General features: G+C 38.6%; 1 protein-coding gene across 1 annotated transcript; it reads right to left on the bottom strand.

The window, feature by feature from the left end:
- Positions 1-10,998: 10,998 nt before the first annotated feature.
- Positions 10,999-11,766, bottom strand: LOC124412309. The gene has a single exon (XM_046892069.1). It carries the CDS (start codon positions 11,622-11,624, stop codon positions 11,190-11,192), a length of 435 nt encoding a protein of 144 aa, XP_046748025.1. The 5' UTR covers positions 11,625-11,766; the 3' UTR covers positions 10,999-11,189.
- Positions 11,767-12,108: the final 342 nt, after the last annotated feature.

Here is a 12,108-nt window from a genome sequence, read left to right as displayed (position 1 = left end):
GTGAAATAGTATACGTTACATATTTTCGTATATTATATTCACGATTTCACGCGTTTTTGCTATTACTCTATTAGTGGTTAAAATGAGAGGAAAATTTGCAGTAAAGCGTTGTAGAAAAATAAATGCTTACGATTCAACTATTGTAAAGGTCATTCGAAAGATGTTTGAGAAAAAGACGCGAGTACGAATCGTGAATAAACTTTACATAAATTATATCCAACTGTGCGAGGAACACGTGAATGACACGCAGCTTCGGTGATCAAGATATTTCAGTAGATAGTTACCACGTGAAATATCACGAGAGTATCGCAGACCTGCGGATTGCATTTGACGTATTGAATTATTGAGGGCAGAAGAATAGCGATCTATGCGAGTGACTGACGTGTAAGAGGTTTGATTATCACAAGCGTTAGTGCGAATGAAATTATCCGTCGAGTCTCTGAATATTCAATAGCAGCCACACAATCTGTGTGTTTGTCCGCCAAATTATAAATCAATCGCTTGATAACTCCGGATCATAAGACGTATAGAGTTGTATATTAGCTGAGTATCCTAGTAGGTTTATTATGCACGTCTAATACATGTAATACGCAGAGTTGATCGGTATAGTCGTAAATCAAACTCGAGACCAAAGTCTGATTTATACAACAACATTTTACTTCAATTCTCCATCTTGTTTTCGCCTCCACGCATGTGGCATGCATTATACATTATATATATGTATATATTATACACACACGCCTCATTACCGAAGCTTCAACCTTATCGCAAACCTTTTAATTGTAAAGCTGCACAAACAAGATAGGAAGAAAATCAGTGGGAATAAAAGTCAAGTACAACTCAACTCTCTCGTTGCACTGCCAACGTCACAGATCAATGCACGTATAAGGTATCGGGGGTTACGAAGTACGGGTACCTACGTAACTCTTCGTGACGTCACTATAACCCGCGATGTCTTTTCTTTGAGTTTTAAAAATCGGCTCGTCGATCTCGTTCTTATCTTTAACAGACATACGTTACGTCTGACATACGGTGAAGAAAAGCACGTACGTTTATGTATTCACCTATTCAAATTTGCAGTTCAAATGTCTGCTCCTACTGAAGGTTTTTGAACAGTAAACTTTTGAGAAAAACTGGTTATCGATCAAACGTTATGCGAATAAATTATCACCAAATACATATTTATGTATACGTATGTAGAAGTACATACGTCTGTTTTTCCATCGGGTATACATAATACGATATACTCACTTATACGTTTCGAGATTATGTTTTGTTTACTTGATTTACAATTGATTAGATATCGTAACGATCGCGTCACGGCCGTCTCACGTGAATGGAAATTGCGGATAAAATCCCATCCCCGGTGGCTACAGCGTCTGTTGACGTACAGATTCCGATAATTTGCCAATGCGTAACCCTATGGATTAATCTCCGATCGTCACTGGGTGCAGGTGATTATTCTGACCATTAGGCAACGGACCCTGAAAGCCAAAAGGTCATGGTTACGGTTACGGTATGGCTATTCGAATTTTCTACAAAGTACGTCACGTTTGTTATTATGTGTTACAGAGTCACGTTGCGGCATGGATGAACAAGGCAGGTCGCAGAAATTTTAAAGCTTCGGAGATTTGCGGAAGAGAAAATCTGCCTCGTCGTTTACGTAACACGGACGAGTTCACTGCTGCGGCTTAGTATGATCGTCTGTTTTGCAACTAACAACCTGATTTTCGTCACAACCGAGAGGAAGACTTGCTGACGATGGATAGAAACAGCTGCAGACGCCAAAGATACGGTTTGTTGATGAAATAGTTAAAGAGAAGTTTTTTCTTGTAGGAAATAAAACTGCTCAGATATTTTAATTAGAAAGAAGCTAAAATTTATTCTCTGCAATGATGTGATCGATGAATTGAAACTCTGGACGGAAAAATCGTCGAAATATTAACAGTCATTCTTCGTAATAGTTTCCGTATTCCCCTGACGAGACCTCCATTTTTTTTCCCCTTGAGTTCAACGAACTGATTAATTAATTCGACTCAATCTGACTTTTGAGCAAGTAAAATGTCATAGTCTAATTACGCAACGATTCAATTAACAATCGGTGATTTTTTTACACGTAAGTATATTTACTTGAATTTTTCTGCAGAGGAAAAGGAATCTGAAGTCCAACAAATTCTCAGATTTTTATTGTGGAAAACAAAAAGATGAAACCAAAATTGATAAAAATCAATTAAAAAAACCGGATTTTTGACAAAGCCAGAATTACGCAAAGATCAATTTCAGAGAATTTCACTGCTTTTATTTATTTATTTATTATTATTATTATTATTATTATTAATTTTTTTTATGTAAAGAGAGAAAGTTTTATCGACTTTCTACGTGCTGCAATATTCTACATTCGCGGAATGTATACACAAGATAACAAACTCGGTTAAATGATTGTAAAATATCTTTGTGCCAAAATCTATGTAAACAACTTTTCATGCTATCTTTTTTTCACGAGAAGATTAGCCTTGAAAAAAAATCTGATATATCAGACTAATTACTGCTAATGAGACTGCGTGGAGTTTCTGTACCTACACTAATTGTAAAACAGCAAATATATGAAACATATGAAATTATTCTCATCGTATTTTTAGTACTTCAATTCAAAGCAGAAGGGGTCAAGTGTTTCAACTTTCGTTTAAATAGCTTTGTAACATATTATACGATGCAACGGTTCGTTTCCGTTGCAATGAATAATTCGCAAGTAATTGTCTTTCTGCTTGAAATACTTTATATAGAATATACAATATATGTAACATACCTCGCAAAAGGTCTCGGTAATTTTTATACAGCATGGTTTATAACACACTTGGCATTATTACAGCAGATCAGTATAAAATTCCTTACGGCTAACAGTTTGGCATATGAAAACTGACTAGAGTAGTTTAATATGTATATATATGCGTGTATAGGTATATGTATCCTCGATCGCCAGTTATTTTATGGTGAACCTTTAAATTGACCTTTCAAAAGCCATAACCGCTTATTATTTTCTCACAGCATTATATATGTACTATATACAGGTACATATGTATATATGTATTTTATATATATATAAAGATATCACAGTGATGTAATCTAAACGTTTTCATTATCGAAGGGCATGATGTTTTCTAAGTTATTGAAACCAATCGCTTAACCTTCCTCCTCCACAAGTATGCATTATAATCAATAGCGTGGAATATAAACAGGCATTGAAAAGCAAGATTATTTTAATATCATCAGGCCCACACTGGTCGTTTCCGGGTTTCAGGCTTTCGTTCTTTCCACAACTGCACGGAGACCCCTCGGTGAGCTTATCGCTAATGGTAATGCCGACGCGACGTAGTCTACCGGAAGTCACGGTCGGACAATTCTTCACAACTCACATTTTAACATCCTCTGCGCTATTTTTTCCTCCTTTATATTCTTACTGGGATGCTAATTCTTTTTGATATACCGTAAAGTCAGCGATAACCAAAAATTCTGTTTGTTTGTCTCTTTTTTTTTTCTATACGGCTCGACCAGGAAACAGCAAATACCTGTAGTGGAATTAAACAATTACGGCTAGTCCAATATCAGGCATTGAAATGTACAAAAATGATCGTCGAACTTGTGGACTAATTGTAAAATTAGAAACGATAAAAGTATCAGGTTTTATTTTTTGCGAAATGTTTGATCACGGTAGGGTGTCTAAAGTTTTTGGACCTAATTTTAATTCACCTTCATCATTTTACTTTCACACCTTTCTCAGTACACGAAGAGCATCGCTTAATTTTATTTATCTTCCAAATGCCCAGCCGTTCTGAGATGATTCGTTCTTACTTTTCCTTTCTTACAAAGCGACAGTACAATGAAATCCGATATTTTATTAATATTCGCACTGCATGCCCACGAGATGTGAATACAAAGCTTAGTTAATTGTTATTCGTGTAGTTGCGACGCGACATCTGCCTCGGTGTTCTACACACTGACTAATGTGTACCCGCGTAAAACCGACTCAAATTCTGTATAAATTATCAACGAAGACCTACTTAAAATTTCTCCCAACGAGTTTCAGATACCTAGAATCGAGTTCGACGACTAGTTCTATACATTTTCACCATCGAAATTACTCCGGTAACCTATGAAATTTTTAAACAAATCAGCACAGGTGTCCAACAGTCGTTGGTTATATTCTTTACTCACTGATAAAACTGACTCACGATATTTCGAAAACATTCGTTTCCTCAACGAAAAATACTGCGATTGGACCATTAGTTTATAGTCAGGTGGTGGGAAAGGAATGTGCATTACTTCATCATGCCTATGCCGAATACATAATGCATGAAACTCAGAGGAGTAACATGAAGAATTTGAGTTTGGCTTTCCAGAGTGAACAAGTAAACGCTGCCATTATAAAGGGAAACGAGATGTCCGATACCGAATATCAATTTCATTATACCTTCTTCAGGTTAAAGGGAGCAACTTGTATTCGTCACAACATTTTTTAGTTTACACAATATTTCTGTTGAAAATTTTCCGTAGCACTATAACTATACCCTTAAATATTTGCATGCTTTCGTCTTCTCGCGACTTTTTAGAATCGCTTTATTGAAATTTCCTCAGTTACCTCGTAGACGTAGAAACCATTCCTTTCATCCAGTCGCGAGGAGAAGACTATGTTGAAAACCGAGTTCACGACCTGGAATAAACTGGCTCTCCAATTTTTTCTAAGACGTTTCTTTATTTGGCGGTAATCAACGATATAATGATGAATATTTGTCAGTCGCCGCACGAAAAAAACCTCACCATATTAGGCTGATTTTCTCCATTTCTACCCAACAACCTTTCACACGAAGAAAAGCACCGTTACTTCAATTCGAGCATCGACCATCGGATCAATTGACCCGGCAGAAATACACGAGTCAACGAATACTCACCTCCAGTTCCTGTAACGAACACTGCAGTTTGTACAGTGTACATTAGCATGCCAAAGGTCCTCTCTTATTTACGTATAACGAGTTAACCCTGAAGTAGAATATATCTGTTCAAATATTGCGAATCCATTTACGAATTTCAAATTTAAATAGAACCACATCGATTTTGTAAATCCATAAAATTCCTCGTATTGGTTTTCGATTTGTGATTCATAAATTTTCAAAAATTGGCGGACTGGATCTGATAGTCGATGTCGGTACAACACTCGGCAGCACGAACATACGATGTGCTGGCTTAGCTGGGATTGTTCGGGAAGAAAAGAATGCGCGCGATGTCTTGTGCCATGTTCGTTGCCTGCGCATCGCTGACTCACCGCGGTTGAGCGACCTGCGTTAGTATCCTGCGCAAACGTAGAATAAACGTGAACGGGGGTCAACATAACACCGACTGAACACCGAGTAGAGTGCCTGGCTGGCTGACTGCTCGCCCGCAGTCTGACGATTGCGATGTTGCCTCGTGCGACGTAAAATGATTATTGCTGATACACCGCATTCAACCGGCTTATGCATTTTATTAATTTTTCACCTCAAAGGTTCCCCTTGCGCCGCAGCCGTTACGTAAGCAAATGCAACGACCGATCACGCAATGAATGCAATAAACTAATTTTTATGTACAACTGATTTTCGGTTTGGTTTTCTGACTGCAATAATAACTATATATTGATAATTTACTTGCAATGGGAGATTTGAACTTGTGATTTTTATTTAATTGCGGTTTACTCAAAAAAAAAAAAAAAAAAAAAAATGTTTTTTCTACAAACGTAAGATATAATCTATTTTTAAAAACTTTTAGTCTTTGATAATTATTTTAGGTTACTTGGAAATTCCTCTGAAGAAGTCAAATTTCTAATTCATTGTTCTGTCTTCTTTGTTCTATTATTATCTTCAAACAACAATAAAGTTTGAATGCTTCAACTTTCTCATAATCGTAGGTGAATGGTTTTTTTTTTTTTTTTTTATTGCTTTCAAATTTGATATCGCGTGCAAGAATCACTTCAATTTTAACTTTTCGGAGCATAATACAGACCTTACTTGCCAGTCTGAAAAGTAACTGAAATTGGTCGATCATTGATCAGTTTCTCTTCATTGGTGCAACGAATGCAAATAAATTCGTTTCGCAGTCGGAGACGTTGCGAAATTACCAGCTCGAGTAGAGAAAAAAAATAATTATATGAATCGGAATTGAATGACTGGTACAAATACGCGATAAACAAGTTCAATAATATGATTTACACCAGCTATGACCGGAGAATCGTATCAACGTCTACACAGGCCGCCATATCAAATGTTTGAAGTGAAAACGATCGGTGTTCAATATTATTAGACTGCTAACTTTCCTGTTTTGTAATTACACGGAATCCCTGCGAATAACCAAACATTGTAATTCAAACAAATTTCTGTAAACGTATACACGTACAATACATACTGTAGGTATAATATCCATGTAACGTAGAAAAATTTGCTGCGAATAATACTGAACTCTTCTATTTCTACTATTACGAATATCTACAAATATTGTAACATTTCGTATTATTTCGTTGAAAATTTTAATTTTCTCTAAAAAATTGTAGTGTCTTGCAGATTTTTTTTTTTTTTTTTTTATTTACAAAATTGCACGAAATGTTCCAGTTTCTCTAAAAAAATTCGTAGAAAATCCCAAATAGGTATCATTTTCACCAGGGACACATTGCTCTCTCGCTTTTCTCAGTATTTCCAAGTCGAATGTTTCAATCCTCGTTTGACGAATCGTGACCTGGTTTTCCGAGTTTCCTTTGCACCACGTGGCCGACGCGGTCACATCCATGTAAGACAAAGTTTCGCTCCTGAAGCTATGTGGTGGAGATGGATATGCGTGTACTCTGAATATAATAGGCCTTCGTATATTCGTGTGTAGGGTACAAGGGTCACCAGCCTCAGAATCCGGAGGGTAGGTAGCGAGATCCAGACGAAAGCTTGTGTGTACATCCCGATACACAATAGTTCTGACCGTCGTTCATCCAAGGGCTGCGTGCACGTCTTGGGTCCCACGGTACAGCTGACGGAGGGAAAAAACCGTTGAAAATCCATTCACTGTTTGCTGCAGTAATTCGGAGCAAGGGCCCATGATACTTGGAGATAAAAAAATTTTACCCAAAAAACAGTAATCGAACTGCAGTCTTTTGTTTCGAACGTATAACGAATTTCGAATGAATGTTCCAAGAATAATATCGAATTCAATGGTTTGCGTTATTTTGTAAAAGCGAGGATATAATCTCGTTGTAAAATAGAAAACAGGACAAGATTACGCATTGTATTTACGTCTGGGTATATTGATGTAAAGAACGTAAACAATGTTAATTGGTGTGTAATTAGAAAGGAGCCGATTCGTTCTCTCGAAATCGAAGAATTTAAATTGATACCTCCACTCGATTAACCGCGGCGTCATTTTAACTCTGAAGACAATTGGTTTTTCCCACGTGTATAGCTGATAGAATAAAAATCGTTTTTCCCCCGGTTTGGAAACGTGACGGTTCAGATTTAATCGAACCAATCAATTAGAAACGCGATGCGCTAGCCATTTTCCATTCAACTTTGTTGGTGTATATGTGCATGTGTGTGTATTCCAATTTCCATCTCATTCGCGCCTTTTATACATCGACGAAATTACTGCGGGGTAAAATCCGTCCTGTAAAAAGACTGAATTAAGTTAATTCTGGAGTTGGATAGAGCGGAAAATCTACGAGAAATACAAGGAAATAAATTATGCTACAGAACTTAAAAACGATAGTAAATGTAGTTAGTGAACTATTTTTAAGTGTGAAAACACTGCTCGATAAATCATGATTATTTATTATACATGAATTTGGGGAATCATCTTTTAATGAGGATGTTGCATCGCTGGGTGAATTATCTACGAACGAATGTTAGTTGACAAATTTATATTTTCCTAGCCTTAACCTACTTTACAGCTAACTTGAATTACAAAACATTCAGCTGATATCCAATAATTATTTCTAATAATAAAATAACTCTCTTTTTTCTCTTTGGTTTCCCACCACGCTAACATGATCAAATCTGCATGTAAATATACTGCAGAATGGGATGAATAAGAGATATAATTTGCAAACTTCGATGTATTAGCCCGGTGATTTTTCCATTCATTTATAAAATATAACAGGGAACAGATGTTAACAGGGTAAACAATCTCCTACGCATTTGCAACTTCTTTGAGCCCATGATATCGTGTAAAATCTAAAACAACCCGTATCTGATTCATCTTATTTTTCAGCGGTTTTCCCCATGCAGTCTCGACCGTCAGAATTTCGCTACAGTTGGTGCGGATCCCTTCTCAGAAGCGGAACAAAATTAATGATGAGAAGAAAAGAGCGCTCAAATTCTTAGCGAGTTCATCATCATTGGAAGATATTAAGTAGATCCGTCGATTATAGATTACAGTTCTCCTCGCCTAGGTAGAAGTTATGAACAAGTTGAAAATCGTGAGGCATTAAATCGAAAACTTGGATTCTGAATCGCTATCACGACCAACGTTGTGTAGATGAATAATTTAAAGAGACAACATCGAGCTGCACTCGAGTGCACTACAGCGGGGATAAGTGTTATTTTTATCTAATTCTCGGCAGCTGTATCGCCGCTTGACTTCGTTACGATAACCGCGAGTATCTGGCCTGTTCGGGATGCGGTCGACTGCAGGATAGTCGTTAATAAAACACTACTTAACTGCTGGGTCTAATAATAAGATTCAATCAGGAAAGCCGAGTAGGCTGGAGGCTTATCCGCAAGTAGGCAGGCGTAGCGTGCTTTTTATGTAGGTGTGCATACTTAGCAACGGGCCTCGCAGGCTCTCAGACAGGGGAATTCTAAGGTAGGGTCCTTCAAGGTCGTTCGAGCCTGTTCCACCGGCGCACAATCGCAGTCTTTAACGACGGTCTTTGTGCCCATTTATCGTTCAAGTTTTATACTATCACTGTTGCTGGAGTGAGAGAGGTCTGCTGCATTTTTTTTTCAGGATGAAGAATATGAGTCCAAATGTACAGACTTAGGACTTATGACTCCTGTCGCTTTTATTTGGTGGTCGATGATGGTTTGAAGTCAGTAACGGGAGTCAGCAGAGCTGCTTGTGTGTGAAAGTCGATGTCTGGTATAACGGTAGTAGCGAAACGTTGAAAACGAAATTAAAATCCAGCTCTGCTATTCGCAACGTATAAACTTATTACGCATATTCTTAGCTGTCCATATGCGTACCCAGTTTTGTTTTTCTTTCTCGCGTGTACACAGCGAATGAGGACACACGACATGTCGTTCCTCAAGTGGTATATATGTGTATAATATATACATATAACTGATAACTGTTTGCCACACAGCTGGCGAACAGAAGTTACGCTTTTCAATGCTTGTACTTTGGTCACGTTGTGTTTTCGTATGTGACTGTAAAATATTTACTCGACGAATCTAGTTTTCCTTAGAAAAATCTGTACTGCGGTGTCGCATAAAGTTAAAGATTTCCTGGAGTTTTTCTCAAAGCTTAACTTACGAGTATATCAAATGTATTGCATAGAGGAACCTTCGATTAGGGGACGGTTGTTTGTTATATATACATATATATATACATATATAATGAAATTGAAAGATTGAAATATTCTTTTCATTTTTCTTTATTTTTCATCAATTGGCATTGTTATATTGTATTATAATACTATGGGAAGAACATGAAGACCCATACAGATCGATTTACTATACATTTAGTTGATCCCTATACTATTTTCTTAAAAAGTACGGCCATCATTTGTTTATCAAAAACCTTATGATGTAATTATAAACATCTAGGCAGCACGTGTGCTGAACAATTCTTAAACATTTACTATTTACAGTGTATAAAGTCGACTGAAATCATAGGTTTAAATTTGAAAATGAACGAAGTATACGAAAAAAAAAACAAAAAAAACAAATGCACGACAATAATGAAAAGCGAAATGAATCTTCGTATGAAAAGTATAATAATCGGTAAATTTTATAACGTGTATTACAAATTGATTTCAAGGAATTATAAAATGTTGAATATTTGTTATCTCAACTGCTCTATCCACTACCGTATGGTTGAATTTAATTGAACATATCGAGAATAAAAAACCAAAAAAAAACAATGTCGACGTGTTATGATATCACAGACAATCTTAGCGATAATTATCCTGACGATAAAAGTTAATTAACAATGTTTCTTTCTTACGATGTAACACAAGACAAAATGAAAACTACTACGTTTGTCAATGACTTCACATGATACAAATAACACGAATGAGGAGAGCTGTAGAGGAGAAGAATCGTGACAGAATATCACAAGAATCTCGAACATCAAGTGACTTTTTTCCTTTCCTATTTCCACCTTCTCCTCCACCTCTTTTATCTCCGGCTCGTTCTTTCCGCTGACGGGCGTTGCTAAGCTAGACCTAACGGTGCGGCTTTTCGTTATTACTATTATTGTTATTATCATCATTATTATCATTATTGTTATTGCGTCGCGTTGCCGTTGCTGTTGCGGAAAGAAAGCGGCCGGTGCGGATATAGTTCATTACATTTTCGAATGAATAATAAAATACATATGCCCATCTCCTTTTCGCCCCCATAATACGATCTATAAATTACACACATACACACACACGTACACACACACGTGATACAGTTACTATATTCTACTAACTACAGTGACGATATGCGTAAATGCAGGCTTGCTGATGGGTGCACAATTCTGCTCCTTGCCGCTTGGAGAGGAGGAAGAAGAGTCGCTGCTCCGGTATCCCATTGGTCACAGCTGGAGCGGATCGATGCAGTCGCACCAACCAAACATGGCCCCGATGGGAATTTCATCTCACCTTCTGGCGGATCATCCGGGCTGACGACGTCTTCTCGGGCATCTTCTCTCCGTTATTCGTATCACCAGCGATCGCTCGCTCTTCGCGTAAGTCAATCCTGGCGCGAGTTTCGATCATCAGCGATCCATGCAGGTGAGACACGTTCTGGGTAGACGCAGCCGTGACAATCGTAGAAAAACACCGGTCAGTCGGTCGTCGTTGGTAAACTTTGACCGCGATGTGGAAAATATTGGCTTGTAAATAATCGTCTTTTTGACGACTGTTTCAGACGAAGGGAATCGTTGAGGTGGCTTTCGGCCCCGAATCCAGCCCCTCCGACTTATATCTCCTCCTCTTCTACGATCGGCAAGCTGCTCTGGTGCATCAGCGGACTGTTGCGGGCGGTGAAGGCGAGGATCCAGTAATCCAGTTCCTTCTTGCACTCGACGAGGAAGGTCAGGGCTACCGGGGAGTCGAAACCTTTTTGCCGCACCAGAAATCCTTCGTCTCCGAAACGCTCGATCGTCGTGTTACGGAGGTTCAGGACACCCAACGGACGGCAGACCTTCTTCTGAGGATAGATCACCGCGAAGTGTTCCACGCTGGTTCGGTACACCTTGACTTGGACGCCCTGTCGGTGTCCGTTCGGGCCCACCAGGGTCATGTACCCGCTCATGTTCTCCGTGTTCCAGCACGAGTCGACGTTCGAGTCGGCCAAGCTGGTTTTGCTGGTGAACTGGAGGAAGTTGGTGTGCATCGCTACGTCGGCCGGCATCTTCTTCGTTTTTTACTTTAATCGCACTCGGACACAAAAACACACAAAACTTCTAGTCTCAGGCTTGAGGAATATTGTTCTTCGTTTTTCTTGCGCTGTGTTATTATTTTTCTTCTAAAGAATTGCAGAGTATGTATAATACAGATCAGATACTCCTGACTCGGACTTATATTCTCTCTCAAAGCTCGAGTGATACTTGTTGCTTTGTGCTTTGCTCGCTGCTTGCAACGTACTGCTTTGAAAACTTTCACTCGCCGGATTTATACTCCGGCTGAGCCCGCGTCTTTTGGCGGTGGGGGAAATCCCGGAGTCGATGTGTCTGCCACGGAGGAGGCCAAGCGCCACCGTACAGCGAGTCCTCGACGAGACCCTGTTACGTAGCCCGAAGTGTAGATATGTGTAGGCAGGCCTATTTTTTCACTTATTCACCGCGGGGACAACCCACAGATTCGGCTACGTCAATTCGTTTGAAAAGCAAATTGGA

Source organism: Diprion similis, chromosome 11 (genome assembly GCF_021155765.1).
Source record: "Diprion similis isolate iyDipSimi1 chromosome 11, iyDipSimi1.1, whole genome shotgun sequence".
Lineage (NCBI taxonomy): Eukaryota > Metazoa > Arthropoda > Insecta > Hymenoptera > Diprionidae > Diprion > Diprion similis.
The sequence above is the reverse complement of the archived record's forward strand: the minus strand, read 5'-3'. Positions and strand labels throughout refer to the sequence as shown.